General features: G+C 52.6%; 1 protein-coding gene across 6 annotated transcripts in view; it reads left to right on the top strand.

Moving 5' to 3' along the window:
* COLQ (collagen like tail subunit of asymmetric acetylcholinesterase) overlaps positions 1-13781 on the top strand; it is a 69424-nt gene extending 55643 nt beyond the window's left edge. For 4 of the 6 annotated variants that reach the window (XM_053669498.1, XM_053669497.1, XM_053669495.1 and 1 more), the window contains 7 exons: positions 1303-1417; positions 7163-7302; positions 8159-8278; positions 8701-8821; positions 10520-10622; positions 12024-12176; positions 12270-12356. In XM_053669498.1, the coding sequence (XP_053525473.1) occupies positions 1303-1417; positions 7163-7302; positions 8159-8278; positions 8701-8821; positions 10520-10622; positions 12024-12150 (726 nt within the window). In that variant the 3' untranslated portion in view covers positions 12151-12176; positions 12270-12356. Of the gene's footprint in view, positions 1-1302; positions 1418-7162; positions 7303-8158; positions 8279-8700; positions 8822-10519; positions 10623-12023; positions 12177-12269 lie in introns of all 6 variants that reach the window. The other 2 variants (XM_037143943.2, XM_053669496.1) reach the window with 1 other exon arrangement.
* The last annotated feature ends 2611 nt before the right edge of the window (positions 13782-16392 follow it).

The raw sequence follows: 16392 nt of genomic DNA, 5'->3' as shown, positions 1-16392 counted from the left end.
AAACTCTGACACCTGAGTCCCACATTAACAGTTTAAAAACTCCTTAGACACTGCTGAGAGAGTCCCCAGGGCCATGTTGACAAAGGGGTAGGTTACACATCACCATGGCGATGGGAAAGGAGTGTGCCTGGCAGGCCTGCATCCCAGACTTGGGGAAGATTACATTTCATCACATGGCAAGCCTGCCAAGGCACAAAAGTAGAAAGGGGACCCAGGCCAAAGATGTGGGGCATCATCAATCACTGTCCTGGTTAAGCCCGGGGCAAGAGCGGACCATTAGCAAACTGTGGGGAAAGAATCCACAGGCCTTGGTTTCTGAGTCATTCCTACGGGCAGCCCTGAGGGAGAAAGCTTTGCTCGTGGCCCTCCCTGAACAGAGCAAAGAGGACACCAGCCCCTGTGGAATGACTGCCACTGCAGGCGGGCCTCTCTTTAAGAAATCAGGACCTGTCCAAGGGTGTGAGAAAGATGAAACCAGCCAGTTGCTATGGTAACCAGCTTGCTCTAGGTACCCCTTTTCACCCCTGAGATCTTTGTTAGCTTCACAATAAACCATGCAGGTGTATACAAATATTTTCTGGCCCCATTTACAGATGAGAAAATGAGGCACCACGCAATGAGATGAGTTACCCAGGGTCTTGTGGCCATGGTGAAAACCTAAATCTTTGACTTACAGCTGAGCAAAACCACTTGGCCTTTGCATTTGCAGCTTCTTTCTCCTCCCTCATTTGATCTGGGGGAGGGAGGTGAACAGGACAAGTTCAGAAGTCTAGGGAGCTTATGTCTCATGGGGAGTCATTTAAGAACTGACCACAGAAATAATTACAGTTATGATCTAGGATACATGTTATGGGTCTGTATCCTGAGGTTAATGGGTAGCCATTGGGTGGAAACAACTGTGATAAAATAAAAATGGTCCTGGTGAGCAGGCAGATGGTCTGAGTTCTAGGTTCAACTTTGCTGCCTTGATGCTAGTGTTAGTTCCTGCTCTTTTCTGAGCTTCTATTTCCTCATCTTCCCAGTGAGGGGAGTGGGTTGGATTGTTTTTTCAGCTGTCACATGCCATGTTATTGAGACAGAGCAAAAAGTAACGCCTGCAAACTTGCAACCATCACCATCTCCAATGTCACCGGCCCTGAGTTCTTTTGGAGCTTGGTGGTCAAGACCTCTGTGGGGCTGCATTCTGCCTTGGGCTCTTGCTCCAAAATGCAAGGTGGTCCTTGATTTCAAGATAAATGGAGAAGGAAGTTTGTCCTGCCATGCTCTCATAACAGGCTCCGCCTTTCTCTGTTTCTCTGTTAGGGGCAGAAGGGAGAGAGTGGAGTTATAGGCCCACCAGGCAAACCTGGGCCTTCTGGTCAACCAGGCCGCCAGGGTCCCCCAGGTCCCCCTGGACCCTCAGGCCCCCCATCTGCAGGTAAGAGCTCTGCTGCTTCGCTTGAGGTACCAAACTGCACTGCTGGCCAGGCTTCCCAGAGAGAGCGGGAGGCGATGTCGGCAGAGGTCTGCCTCGTGGTTTGAGTTAGCAACCGCTAGAGGAACTTCAACATATTTGTTATATCCCCACAAATTGGTTTGTTCAACTTTTCCACAGGAAGATAAACATCGTTCTGGCATTGTTTTCAGCACTTTGGAAAACAGATAGAACTGATGCCATTGGTATGCTAAGTGAAGAGTAACGGGCACATAGTTCATCAACTAACACCTTTTTCTAGAAAACTGTTTCATGGCTCTAAGCACTTCTCTTAAACCTAGAAGTAAAGATACTGTTGCAAATTTTTCTATTTTACACAGCGTTAGGAAAGAGTCCTTATAGATTTGCACTGAATATAGAAAGAAACCGTAAAAAAGAAATCAAAGCACTTAAGAGGGTGTTTTACCTGTTTGATGGGACGAGTTAAGCTTTTGACTTAGTTTGCTGTCTTCTCAGCTCAGGGCGAGGCCTTTCAGAGCGCACTGTCTGTACAGACACAGCATCTCTGGCTCCGAGTAGACTGTCCACTGATTGTGGGAGATGCTTTGTCCTCAGTTATACAAGAGGAATGACAAACATTTTTATTCCAATTCTTTTCTTAAGAATGAAGGCGAAATTCCACACTGCACTTCCCCCAGTACTTAGGGAAATATATTTGCAACCACATCTTGAGATGATCATGAAATATCATATTTTATTAGATTCTTAAAACAAATTAAAGCTGACTCAGACTCCCAATCTGCCAGAACACCATGAAAATTCAATCTTAGGCATTGCTGGGGTTCTCTCCACTGCTTCAACTGCTGCAAAATAATTGGCCAAGACCTTGGGAATTATGGCAGAAAAACAGCAAAGGAGGTCCTGCTGGCCTTTTATCTGTCCTATTTATGCCTAAAATGCCTGTTGGCTGAGGCCATGGGGTCGTGGTACCTGGTGACTACCATCCTCAGGTATTAGAATATTTACAAGGCTGGGGATCCTGTCAGCATGGTTCAACTTTCCAAGGAGTGCCCCCAAACCATTTTTCTGACACCTCTCTTCTCTAGGGTACCAGGGGGTCCTCATTCTCTCCAGGCCTGGGGGAATCCTTCCTCTTCCAATCTCTAGTCCCTTCTCTTCTCATATTCTTCATATACCACCACCTGTCTTAGGAGTTTTTCTCTTCTGAAAACAGAAGGTAGAAGTTTTCAAATAGTACCTGTGTCTAGCAAGAATAAAAAAGCACCAACTCTTGCTATCTCCTTGCAATACCGAGAAAACAAACATCAATGACCCTATTTAGCCAGGTATGATGTGCACTTTTTTTGTCCAACTTTTTGAAAAAATTAAGGATGTGCATTGTTTATGGATATAATGATTAACATACCATGAATATAATAAAGAGTATAATAATTTTATGTATAATGCACACAAAGGTGTGGGTGCGCATTATACCCCGCAAAATATGCTACATGCCAGTGAGTTATCCTGTTGTACCTATTTCTGTTTCGTTAAGGGAGCTAGATTTGAAATGCAGCCTTGGCCACATGCCATGCCCCATAACCTGTTTCCCTGAGTTGACTAAGATGATCCGGACGAGGGTCCTTCCGGTTCTTCTTCCTCCTGCACAGCATTCCCTCGAGCCCCATGACTATAAGGTGCCAGGGACTGAGAGCAGTGGCCTGAAGCCTGGGTTGTGCTTCTGGAAGGGACTCTCTTGGTCCTTGGGGAACTTAGGGGCTCACAAGGGAACATGGTGAGGGGCTGTGTGGATGCATAAGGAGGTCCTTAGCAAGCTCAGACTTTAATGTATGAGTATATTTGTAAAGGCCAGCCCTCATCTGAGTTGAACCCTATTTTCCTCCTCGGGCCGGGGTTGGGAGAGAAGGGCAGGCCCTGGAGACCATCAGCTGCTCACTCAGGCCCCACTGCTTTGTCCCTCAGTCTCCGGTGGGCTGCAACTCCATCCCTCTAGTAGGGCCGGCGTGGCCTTGGTTTCTCTCCTTGGTCCCCAGCTCCATCTCACGCAGCCGAGTGCGCTCACATCCCCTTCCGCTCTACCACCCCGTTCTGGGCCAGATCCCAGCCTCGCTGCCCTCTGTCCTCCAGCAGATGCCCCGCCCTCCGCAGAGCTGGGGCATATTTCTACAGTCTCTCTGGGCCGTGGGCCTAAAATGGCATTCCTGTCACCCCCTGGTTCACCCAACAGCACCCTCTCCTTCCTGGGTCTCTAGTGAACAGGTCTCCTCTCCCCAGCGCCCAGTCACACACAGCCTCTCTGCTGTTGCCCCCACAATGGTGGCTGTTTTCCATGGATGTGTTTCATCTTCCTTTCAGTTGGCAAGTCCTTGTGGCAGGGTCCGTGGCTGAGTCGGCCTCGTATCCCCATGGCACCTGGCAGGTGGGATGGGTGGGGCTGGTCCCCACAGGCGCTCATGGGGCTACATTGGCCCTCAGTCTGTCCCACCTCAGTCCTGCGCAGCAGGCATGCAGGCTGCTGGCCATCTCTGCTGGACTGATGTCCCCTCCCTGTGCCTTCCTTTGAGTCAATTCCTTTCTGGGAGCCTCCCAGAATGAGGGGGCTGGAGAAAATGGGGCAATAATCCTGCTCTTTGGAAAAGTTTTTGGAGGTTTGGGAGAGAAGGGGAAGGAGAAGTTTAAAAGAGGCTTTCTCTGTACCAGGAACCAGTTGGATAACGGTCATGAGACGATTAACTAGGCCCCCAAAGTGATTCCTGAGAATACCTGTGAGAATCTGATAGGAATCCCAAACCTACTGTCAGAAAAAAATAATGTCTGCCCAGGATTTTGCACACCGCTTCCCAGAGTTCCAGAACCGCCGCCTCAAGCCTGTCTTGCACTGTCCTCAGGCCCTGTGGGCCACAGGCCACATTCTCCCAGGCTAGTCCAACCCTCTGTTTATGGAGAAGAACCCTGAGCCTCAGAGAGAAGTGCCTTCCCTGAGGTCACAAAGCTGACTGCTGGCCACACCTGGTCCAGAACAAGTCTGTGACTCCTGGGTCTGAGACTTTCCCCGGCAGCCGTGCAGCCTCGGCAGGGGCGGGGTGGGAGTGCAGGGGTGTGTGGAGACGGTGCTGCGGTTCCTCTGCCTCCTCCCAGACTCCTCTCTCAGCCCTGCTCCCACCACAGCAGCCAAGGGGGGTGGGAAGTTCCCTGGCAAAGGTGGAGAGCAGGGCCCCTGGCTGCAGGGATGGAGGCCAGGGCAGGCCACCGGACCAGCTCCAAGAGGCCAGAGTGGGGACATTTGGGTAGCAGTGCCCTTCAGTGCAGCCTGGCAGGAATCAGGCAGGGGAAAGAGATGCCCTCTGACAGCTGGGAGGAATGGGCAGGGAAACTGCTGTGGTGGCAGGAAGCCGGCTCCCTGCCACATCCTGTCGGCTGATCATGAGGCTGCCTCTGGCTCTGGTGCCCAGTGCCGTGGGACAGGGTGGTGCTGTGGGAGGTGGAGACAGTGGGAGCTTTTTATTACCCAAGTCACAGAGGATGCAGGGGAGGGGGGGGTTGATAAAGGCAAAATGCTTTTCGGATGCATTGCAATAACCCAATTACAAATTTGGCCGAGTCCTTCCTGCACCCAGACAGGGTATAAGTGAATCAGCGTGGCACCTGGGAATGGCCATCCTCCTTCAAGCACCAGCCTTCTTGGATGTTCGTCTTCTGAATGGCATAGTGTTAAGTCAAACATGGATTCACATCTCAGCCTCGGCACCAATTAACTGGATAATGGGACCACGCTGGGGTCCCAGAGCTGGCTGCAAGGCTGCCCCAGTGCCACTCTGACATCCTCGGTTACAGAGTGCTCCCACCTCCGTCTCCCCGGCTGCTTAATTACCAGGATATTCCTGGGCTGATGGAGCCTCCGCCTCTCTGGGCTCTTCCCCGCAGGACCAGTGCTCTTCCCACAGGTTGATGGTCCTCTTTCTCGTTAGAAAAAACAGCCATGACTTGGTATAAGATGTTGGCAAGCACCGTCTGCCCTCATGCCCGCAGCATTCTGACCTTGGACATTCCGAGCCTGCTCGTGGCGTCTCAAAGTTGGGGTCTTCCCACTGAGGCCCGCTCCTCCAGCAGCAGCTCCCGTTATATTCCCAGAAGGAAGGGTACTTATTTCATTTATTAGTCTCTTATCTTTTCCTCTCTTCCCATTGTTTGGGTGGCTCTTGCTCCAGCATTTTTCCACTGACTGGAGTGTGACATCTAGATTTTTCTGAAGACCCTTTCCTTTCTTTCTAGTCAGTCTGCATTCATTCATTCACTCATTCACTCATTCATTCACTCACTCACTCAGTCATCAAACATGTACCATGCCCCTGCTGTGTGTCAGACTCTGGTGAATGAAAACTCATCAGACCTGGCCTTTGGAACTTAGGTTCTATTGGGGAAGATCAAGTGAACTCAGAATATATAGAATCACAAGCAGAGGTAAGTACCTTGAAGAAAAGGCACAGAGAGCTATGAAACTGTATCTGAGGTGAGCATGACAGAGTGTGAAAATTCAAAGAGGCCTCCCTGGAAAAGCAATGTTTGAACGCAGATCAGGAGTGAGCTAAGAGGCACCTGGGGAGGGAGGGAGGGAGGGATGGAGGGCGAACAGGAGAATTCTCTGGCAGGGGAATGGCTTGTGCAAAGACCAATTTCCTAGACCAGTGGTTCTCAACCTTGGTGCAGGTTGGAATCATCTCGGGAGTTTTTGGAAGTACGGTTGCCTGGGTTCTGTTCTCAGCCGTCCTAATGGTGCGGCCTGGGCATCAGGGCCTTTAGAAGTCAAGGTGAGAACTACTACCCTGGCTGGTCTCCTGCACTGCAGGCAGTAAATTTCCTGATCATATTTTTTCAGGACACTCTTCTCGGTACCAGGGGAGAGTAAATGGGCTGAGAATATTTGAAACTTCCATTTTCTTCCAGAAGATATCAAAGAAATGCAGACTCAGAAATTCCTTTGTAAAGATCCAACATATAAGAGCACCATAAAATGAATTAGAAACAATAAAAGTTATCAGTGAGCCGCTTGTTTATCTGCGAGCAGTCCCCTGTTGATAATGGTCTAAAAACACAGGATTGCTTTTTGCTTACAGTAAGGAAAGTCGAGAGGTGGACAGTGGCCTGCTTTAGTTCATCCTCTAAGAGTCAGGACTCCAGTCCCCATGAGCCCCTGGCTTGTCCCTTACGTTGGCTTCTCTTCTTCTTACCCTTGTTACTTCATATTTGCACTATGGCTGCTGCAGTACCAGCAACCTTGTCTATCTTCAAGGTGGGAAGAAAAGGGGGAAAACTGTGTCTCTCTCCAGTTATGATTCTCCCTCCTCAGGATAAACTTTCCCAGATGCCCACCCTTCTCCTGCCCCAGACCTTGCATTGACCAACACTCTGGCACACTGTCACCTGCAGATGCAAGGAGCCCTGGGAAGTAGAATGACTATCTTTCTAGGCTGTAAGGTGCAAAGAGAGGGAAGGGAGAAGAAGGGTGGGGAAGGTGATGCCACACCCAGCATGGCTAAGGGACCCACAGAGAACATCGCCTCCTCCACATCTTGGATCAAAAGCATCTCACTGAACCTCTCCCCCTGGCCTGCCCCGAAATACTGTGGACTTCAACCTTCGGTCTGTTGTGAAGGTTGCTCACATCACCCTGGGCTGTTGGGTTTTTCTTTCTTGGCTCTGGTAACAGAGCAGTTTGTTGCTTCCTAGGACAACTTGTCATGGGACCCAAAGGAGAAAGAGGATTTCCTGGGCCTCCAGGAAGATGTCTTTGCGGAAGCCCCCTGAATGTGAACAACCCTTCATATGGGGAATCTGTGTATGGGCTCAACTCCCCACGAGTCCCTGCGGTAAGGTTCTTCTGGGAGAAACCTGGGGTGTTAGCCCTCGGCACCTCTCACCTGGTCCCCGTGGGGCTGTGTAATAGTAAAACTTGTGTTTTATATGTGTATGTGTATATTTGTTCAGTAAAACTTACACTTGGTCCACACTTATAAGAAGTTGGAAAATAGGGAAAAAACCAAAATATTCATTTGGTTATGAATCCATTTTGGAAGGTTTTTTTTTCTTTTTAAACAAAAAAATTAAGGAAAGTTTCAAATAAATACAAGAGCAAAATAAAGTGTAACGAACCTCCCTGTACTCTTTGCCCAAATTCAGTGATTATCAGTTCATGGCCAGTCTTATTTCCTGCTGATGCCTACTCACTACTGCCCACCCTCCACTGGATGATTCTGAAGTAGAGCCGGGACCTCAGCTCATCGTAAACGTCCTTTGAACTGACGCATAACCACCCGCCATCGTGCAGCTGCGCTGTGATTAACTGAACCAGTGCCCTATTATCGGATATTTATAGGGCGTGCCCGAGCTTTCACTAATGTAAACAACACTGTAATGAACATCTTTGAGGATAAGAATTTTGTTGAGGATCATTTCTAGATGTTGCATTACTTGCTTAAATGACCTCACCTTCTTATTTCAGTCTTGGGCACATTTTTTTACTTCAAACAGAGACATTAAGAACTGGGTTGAAAAGATATGGAGATCGAGACTTTCCTCCTCCTTCAGGAGGAAGGCTGGAGTGTAACGCACAAACCGCCTTCCCACTGTTCACAAGTCCAAGGGCAGCGATTCTGTGTCCTCCAGCTTTTCCCCTGCCCCTGTGGAAGTGTTTTCTCGAAGCCTCTCCATTGTGTTCTCTGGCAGATTTTTGTGGTCAACAACCAGGAGGAGCTTGAGAGGCTGAACACCAGAAATGCCATTGCCTTCCGCAAAGACCAGAGGTCTCTCTACTTCAAGGACAGTCTGGGCTGGCTCCCCATCCAGGTACCGGGAGGTGGGCACACAGGACATGCCCCACCCAGGAGAGGGGCTCATCACTAAAGGCAGGGAAGGCCGACAGTCAGGCCCGGGGCAGAGTTCTGACAGTCCTTTTACACACAAGGGCTGAGCGTTCTTCGCTGTTTCTGAGCAGCTGCCCATGCCTCTGCTCCCCAAACAGAGCCTTTTTTCTGAGCCAAGGTCCCAGGTTTTCTCACATCCCGCACTGTCAGGTCACTGACTTGACCTGGCCCAGCCTTCCTACTACTACAGAGCTTAGGGAGACAGCTAGGAGCGCCTTCCCTGCCCAGAGGAGGTCAGCAGTGCCACCTGGACCCAGAGGCTCTGTCCTCAGTGCCAAGGACCTGCCCCGCCTGCAGCTGCCCGGTGTGCTGCCCTTGGTAACTGTGGTGTGTTTCATTGGCCAGCTGACTCCTTTCTACCCTGTGGACTACACTGTAGACCAGCGCAGCTCCTGCGGGGATGGGGTCCTGCAGCCCGGGGAGGAGTGTGACGACGGGAACAATGATGACGGTGACGACTGCATCAGTGAGTGGGGCCCAGCCTGCAGCTTGAATCGCCATCAGGGTGGGGGTCAGGGCAAGCCCTGGACACCAGCTGTGGTGGTTCAGGACACTCTAGAGCCAGAGCGGTGTCCCTGAGCTATTATGGGGGTGACCTGCCTCAGTGATCTGCCACATGTTGACTCCTCCATCATCCAGGCCTGTCATGGGGGGCTGGAGTCAAGGATCATGCCCCCAAAGAAGCCACCAGGTCCCTCCTTTTTCCTTACTCGTACTTCTTGGCAAAATCCAAATTCCAGTCCACATTTTTTTGTCAAAGGATAAGGGTGATACAGGAGTGAAAAGCAAAAGGGAGGAAGCCAAGCACTTGAGTCAGGACTCACTTTCGCCAGATAGAGCCGTGGGTAGCAAAGCCCTTTTTATGCAAAGTGGGCTGGGCAGACTTTCCTGATGCTGCCAGGATGAGCAGGCAACCAGTGTGGTGCTGGAGGGTTTGCTTTGCTGCTCATTTATTTTTTAATCAAGCGACAGAAGCAGGAGGTGGGGTGGAAAGCATGGGCTTTAGACTCAGAGCAGAGTTCTAATGCAGCTCCGAGAGCCACCAGCTCACCTCAGCTCCCGGGAAGCTACTCGGGAGTGAGGTGATGGGCAGGTCGTGGCCCCGAGCCTCACTTTTCTCGACTGACAAATGAGGGTGTCAGTACTGACTGCTCCAGTCCTCAGAAGTTCTGTGAGCCCATGTGTGTGTGAATGGTCTGAGGACAGTGGGGGGTCCACATCCCTTTGCTGGGTTAGTTTTAAACCCCTGCTGTGAGGACCCAGGCTCCGCTCAGGGCTGGGCATGTGCAGATGGGAAGTCACATACTTGCCTGCGGGACGCTCAGAGGAGGACTGATGGTGCCCTGAGAACAGTGTGCTCAGTGGTGGGCGTGGGGCTGAGAAGCTGCTCTCAGTTTGCTCACTGTCTGTGCAGCTGTACCTGTGACCGGTCCTGGGAGGACAATCCCCAGGATGCTGGCCTTGCCCCGAGTCCCTTCTGCCCCTCCTGCAGACTCCAGCCCATGGATCACATAGCAGGAAGGAATGAACAGGACCTCAAAGCCCCGTGACAATGGGGGTGGGGTCCATGTTCCAAGACTCTCCCCTTGTGTGAGAACAGAGACCCTACTGAAGAGCATCTGGCTCCCCAGGGACACAGGGTCACCCATCTGGAAAGCTTTCTGTGACAGACAAGACCCACCATGGCTGGTCACCAATGCTCACAGTCTCCTGCCCTTCACTTCATGGGAACCCACAGTGTTCCTGTGAGGGGGAGCTGGTGCCCGTGCCCCAGGTTTGAGCAGGGATATCGAGGTCCCAAGATGCCAAGGGGCTGCTCTCAGTCTCTCAGCTAACAAGTGGTGGGACTGGGCTGGAGCCTGGGTCTCCTTATCCTGCAGTGTGGGACCTGGGGGTCTCCTTATTCTGTAGTGTGGGACCTGGGGGTCTCCTTGTTCTCTAGTGTGGGACCTGGAGGCCTGGGGGCAGTCTCTGGGTGAATCTGAAGCTACGTGGAAGTCCATTCGAGAGGGGCGTGCTCTGGGTGGATCCTCGAGGCCGCACTTTTGCCAGGGAGACCCCTGGTAGCAAAAAGCACTTTCCAGTGAGTGGGGCCCAGCCCAGGCTGGGGCCCCTGTCCTCCTCCCCCACCTTCTCAGGGCTGCACTTCCTTGTGTCCTCTCAGGCTGTCACCGGGCATACTGTGGAGATGGTCACCGGCACAAGGGTGTGGAAGACTGTGACGGCTCTGACTTTGGCCATCTGACGTGCGAGACCTATCTCCCTGGGTAGGACGGCCTCACGTGCTAGCGAGACACCCTTCCTCCCCTGCCTGCACCTCCCTCCTCCCTTCTCTTCTTTCCTTTACTAATAATTCTGACTGCATCTTAGGTTCCTGGTACCCTCTAGACACTGAGGTATGGTAACAAGTACCATGATACGTGGCTCCTGCTCACCTGCAGGAGACAGGCAGCAAGCCCATAACCTCCACGTGGGAGCAGACACAGCCGCAGCTCCATCCTGGGCCGCTGGGAGCAGCAGTCTGTAGGCTTGGCTGTTGCCCCTGGGTGGTCAGCTCCCATTCCCAGTGGCCACTGTGGCCACATTGGTCTTCGGGGCTATGGGCCGGGAGGGGAGCCCAGCGGAGAGTGGAGGTGTCCAGGTGATTCAAAGACTCTAAGCATCTGTGTAACCTGAATTCTCTGGAACAGCCCTCCATGCTTGGGCAGGCCCGTGGTTGCAAGCGAGACCACAGCAGTATCAATATCTATTTTTGCTGGCCTGTGGCTCCTTCAAGAAAACCCCAGGAACTTGGTGTTCCTTGCAAGGACCCCTCTAAGTATTTCTGAGACTCTTCGGTGTGGCCTTACGTTGCTCAGGATACATGTTCTCATGTTCTGGCCTCCATGTTGACATCTCCCAAGCCAGCTGAGGGCCACTGGTCCTAGGAGACACTGATTCCATGCCCAGATTGTGGCTTCCTGGGTCCTTTCAAGGTGTAAAGTGGTGCCACATTCCCCTAACCTGCACAGAACCAGAGGTGCCAGCGCTCCAGGGAAAATGTGCAGGCTGTTCCCCCCTCCAGTCCATGCCCTGCACCTCCCTCCGCTCCAGTGTGGATCACTGGCCCCTCCCCATCCTAAGTCTGTCCAGAGCCGTCTCTTCAGCCCTCGCTCCCTCTGTTAAGCTTGGCCCCAGGCTCTAGGCAGAGCTGGGGAGCACACAGCAGGCCTGTCTCTCTATTGCCCCCTCTCTGCAATCTCTTCAAAGGGGTCTTTTCAAGGCCTACCCCCCAAACACATATCAACATACCAGACCATGCTGGGGGAACTATAGGCCTGAAGTCACCAGGCCTCCACAGCATCTGTGTCTGTGCGCACTGTCCCCTCCTTAGGTAAGGACACATCTGCCAGAAAGTTGGCAGAAGGTCTGAGCTGGTGGTGGTTCCATGGAGACGAGTGCAGACAATCGCTCATGGAGTCCAGGACTGCGCGGAGTCCTACCCTCATTCCAAGAGCTCAGTAGCCACTGAGGGCCCTTGGCTGCCAGGTTGGGCTGCACAGCAGTGAACATTTGTCTCAGTGCAAGGCGATCTGATGGACGGAGCTGGAGGTGTCCGAGGCCTTGAGAGGGGGAGGGTCTCTCAGAGATGCTGTGTTAAGACAAGGCTACCAACCCCTTCCTCCCAGGTCCCTCAGCTGGGCTCAAGGGGGAAAAGCCCCAGAGGCCTGGACCCAGCTCCCCCCAGATCCCTCACCTCGAATGAGCGTGGGCGCAGTCTCTACAGAACCCTTGGCAGCAGTGGCTGCTGCTTGATGATGTTGGACCAAAAGTCACTACAGGTGACCTCTAGAACATGGCTCTTTCCTGCGGGCTGGTGGGAGCGCTCCTGCCCACTGGCCCGTGTCCACCCTGACCTGTGTCTGCCTCTGCAGGTCGTACGGGGACCTGCAGTGCACCCCCTACTGCTACATCGACTCCACACCCTGCCGCTACTTCACCTGAGGACCCCAGGAGGCGGGCTGCGTCGCATGCACCTGCAGCAGCTCCTGCACCCTCACTAAACTGACCTCGCACCCGCCCGGTCCAGTTTCACCACCTTCATTCGACAAAAACAAGGACAAACTCTTGCTGCTAAGACGTGCTTTTAACTCAGTCCGACTGGAAGAACTCAAGACCACTGCATCCTGTCTTAATTCAAAGTACTGGAAGACCTCCCACATGCCTGGGGCCTGTGACCCATCGCTCCTGTCGGGCCGGTAGCCGCCCCTCAGGGCCCACAGTCCTCCGGAGTGCTGCTGTCCCAGGCCGTGGACTGGCTTAGCACTGTTAGACACACATGGACCTGAGGGCCGCTTGTTCTTACCCTGTCTGGGCATCCAGGGTGTCTGGGGCACAGGCCTCTCCGCCCCTCTGACCTCTGGACACATGGGCATTCTCATGAGGGCAGCCAGCTGCCAGGTCTCTCCATGCCCATGAACCACACAGCTGGGAAGGGGGCCTGTTCTCTCAGCGTGGCTCCCGGGTCTGGACCCACCGAGGGACCCCTCAACTAGCCACAGCCCAATCCAGCCTCTTATGGGCACAGGTTCCCCAGCAAGAGACCCACTTGTGAAAAGGTACTGAGAAAGCCACCGGACCCACACTCGGGCCCGGGAGGAGGGTGAGGTGCAGCCAGTGAGCCCGCCCTGCAGGCAGCAGTGGGGCTGCAGCTCCCAGTCTCCACGTTTCACAAAGGGTGGCGCTCGTGGTTTTGCCACACTGGGCTCCAGCTTGACCTCATGGCTGTCTGCGGCTTGACCTCCATCTCACAAATGCCCCTCGTGTCATTTTCTGGTCAGGAGGTTCGCTAGCAGAGGCTGGCCTGGCTCCACGCCCCAGCAGGGCGGAGGAGAACACAGCCCTGGGTTTTCCATCCGGGACCCACCATCCTAGACAGAGAGTTTCTGCCCTGAGCTCCAGCTCCTGGCTGCCTGCCGACTCCTGTGAGCACCCTGTGACCCCCATGTCACTGTAGTGTGTAGCTGGTCCTCGTGTCCGTGTGGCTGAGCCCCCCCCCCCCGCACATGTCCACAGGGTCATCACCCTGCACGTCTGTGAGCTGCCTTTCATCACCGCCCCTCCTGAGTGGGCCTCAGCTTTGTTTTGGAAAGATGTCTCCCCAGCAGTGACCTCCAATAGGATTTTCCCATTTGTTACCAGAGGCGGGACACTCCTGGGCTTTTGTACAGAGCTGTTTAATGTGGCTAAGTCTTGGGGACTTAGGGGCCATAGTGCTGTGGTAGATGGGGTCAGCCCGAGGGTGCTGTCATCAGACATGGGCACATTAGTCAGCCTGGTTTCCTCATCCTCCACTGCAAGTCCAGGGGGCGGTGTTGCTCCCACATAAAGCCACCACCTCCGTGCTGGGATCTCCAGTGTGAGGTCCAGAAATAAAGGCAGTTTTTCCCCTGCTGTGGCTCTGTCTTCCCTGGGGGTTTGGAATCACTGTCCAACATTGCTGGATGGAATGAGGGGTCTGGATTTAAGTCTTCTTTCTAAACTCTGCAGAGGGTTCTAGAATTTGGGAGCAGTCCTGCTCCCTTGGGAACAAAGGAAGAAATTGACAACCAGAGGTCACAAAGCCCAGGCTCGCTAGCCCAGCCACACCCCAGCCTTGCATTAGAACCACAAGGAGATTGGAAACTGCCTCAGCCTGGCTGAGAGGATCCGGGTCCGGGCCTCATACCTTGGGGGGCAGGCACCAGTCTATTTGTCTTATGTCATTTGCTTAACTTCTCAGAGTCTCTGTTTTCTTATTAATCAGGCTTGTGTTGAAATTTAGTGATCATGGGGTTAGAATTTTTGACATCCAGAAATTGTTTAGGAAGTGCTGGATTTTACCTGGGTCATTGTTATTTAGTGGCTCAGGCAGTCCCAGGCCCCTCTGTGGGAGCTGGGGGTATTTGTTTTCCCCCTTGAAGCTGGTTACGTGCGTTCATTTTGGGCAACGGTTTGCAGCCCAGCCTTGGCTGCGAAGCAGTGGGGAAAGCAGTGGTTCTGAAACCCGGCTGCACTGCAGCCCGTCCGGTAACTACCACCTGGGATGAACCCGCAGACCACATTAGGTTTACTGACTTACAGTAGGGACATCTGACACCAGAGGACAACGAACGGGGCCCTTCCTCAAGCCAAGAAATCCTAACGATAGGATTTGGGGAGGGTTGGGGTGAACGTCAGATGTAAGTGGGCTGTTGGGACAGGCACGAAGCAACTCGGGCTGTGTGTAAAGGTCGACTTCAAGCCTGGCCCGGGAAGTGGACCCAGGTCCTGATTCATTTACAAAAAAACCATAAAGTTAAAAGCATGGAATGTTCTACCTGAAAACCCCTATCGGAAATCCTGCACTGAGGGAGGAATTCAAACCTGCTTCTGCGTCAGAGTGAGTCCTCCAGGCTCCGGAGGAATGGCCCATTCTTACCGACAAACTTGCACGCTGCAAAGTTTCGACAACTCATGGTTCTGGTCACACGTCTCGCAGAGATTTCTGTTCTGGTGGCAGGAGTAACAAAGGGAGGATGGGGATGTCATCAGGAAGAAAGCAGTAGTCATTCAAAGGAGTGACACTTGGAGCTGCTGCAGTGACCTTGGGAGAAAGGTTGCTGACCGCTTTGCAGCAGGCTTTGCAGTGTCTGCGCCGTGCACAGCCTGCGGAATGCAGGGCACAGCCAGGCACACGCCCTCAGTCTGCACTAGTGTATCTTTGCACTTTCACCAGTCGCAGAGGCGCCGGCTCTGCTCTACTGACCTCAAGGTCCGCCTGTGGCTGGGATTCTCTAGGCCAGTCCAGAAGCTCCTACCGTAACCAGGGAAGTGTGGGGAGCAGGTTTGAGCTGACAGAGCTGTTTGAGTGACAGATTTGTAGGCAAAGTAAGGTCTTGGAAGGAAGCTTGGTAACTAGTACTTAGAAAGCAGTGCTTGGGAAAACGGTAGTTGCTGAGCATCTCGGGACACACACATCGGTCATCCGTCACTCTAATGGGGGCAGGAAGGGCACATGGGGGTCAAATTGCTTAAGAATCTCCAAATGTCATGATTAAGGGTCGTACCTATGGCCCGGTGACTGTTACGTGAGCTGTCTGCCCCATCCTTCATGCTATGCTGAGTGAACCAACTCAAATTGCAAGTGAAACTCAGATCTTCCATTTGTGACATTATGATCAGCTCAAGGACCTGGGTGATTCACTGAGGGAATTGTTCGACACGAACAAAGCTCATTGTAGGCACTGGAAGCGCCAGGGGTGTCTTTATTCTCCCTCATCTGCACCTGTAGCCATCTGAGAGGGCTGTAAATCACACAAGAGTAATGGGTTAAAGGCTCCCCGCCCCACCTCAGCCACCCCTACCTCGAGAAGTAGAGGGAAAGAACTCACATTGCCTTTATCAGAGGGGCTTTTTCTCTGGGGATTCACCCGAGTTCTCTTCCGCCCCAGACAGCTGACTTTTAGAGTCAATCAAGACAACTTACTAAAGGGAGAAATTGGTGATTTCCTCTGACCTCTGGGCTTTAGAGGAATATGAAAGGGGTCCTGGGACTGTAACACGGAAATTCTGTAGAAACACTAGTATCTCAAGTGAATTTCATGTCTGGTTACTTGGGTCCCTGCAGTTTCTTCAAGGTCAATGATGAATTTTGTCTTTGATGTTCCGATCCATGAACCACACTCTGCTACATGCCCTGCCCCAGGTCACGCTCCATCCAAGCCCCAGATGGGAAGTTGAAAGCAGGCACTGTGGCTGCGGGGCATCACTTGAAGCTCACCAAGGGATTTTTGTCCCAAAGCAGTGGTTCTCAAGGGTCATTGGAGTGACCCGAAGGGCTTGTTAAAACATTACTGGGTCTCAGGGGCGTCAAACTCATTTTCTCCAGAGCCGTATCAGCCTCATGGTTGCCTTCAAAGGAGCAAATATAATGTCAGGACTGTATAAATGTAACTACCCCTTAACTAGGGGCAAGGAGCTTGGCACTGTCACTGGGTAGAAACAAGGAGCTGGGCTGGATAAAACAAGGTGGAGGCC

Source organism: Artibeus jamaicensis, unplaced genomic scaffold, assembly GCF_021234435.1.
Source record: "Artibeus jamaicensis isolate MK-2021 breed Jamaican fruit bat unplaced genomic scaffold, CSHL_Jam_final contig_519, whole genome shotgun sequence".
Lineage (NCBI taxonomy): Eukaryota > Metazoa > Chordata > Mammalia > Chiroptera > Phyllostomidae > Artibeus > Artibeus jamaicensis.
The sequence above is the reverse complement of the archived record's forward strand: the minus strand, read 5'-3'. Positions and strand labels throughout refer to the sequence as shown.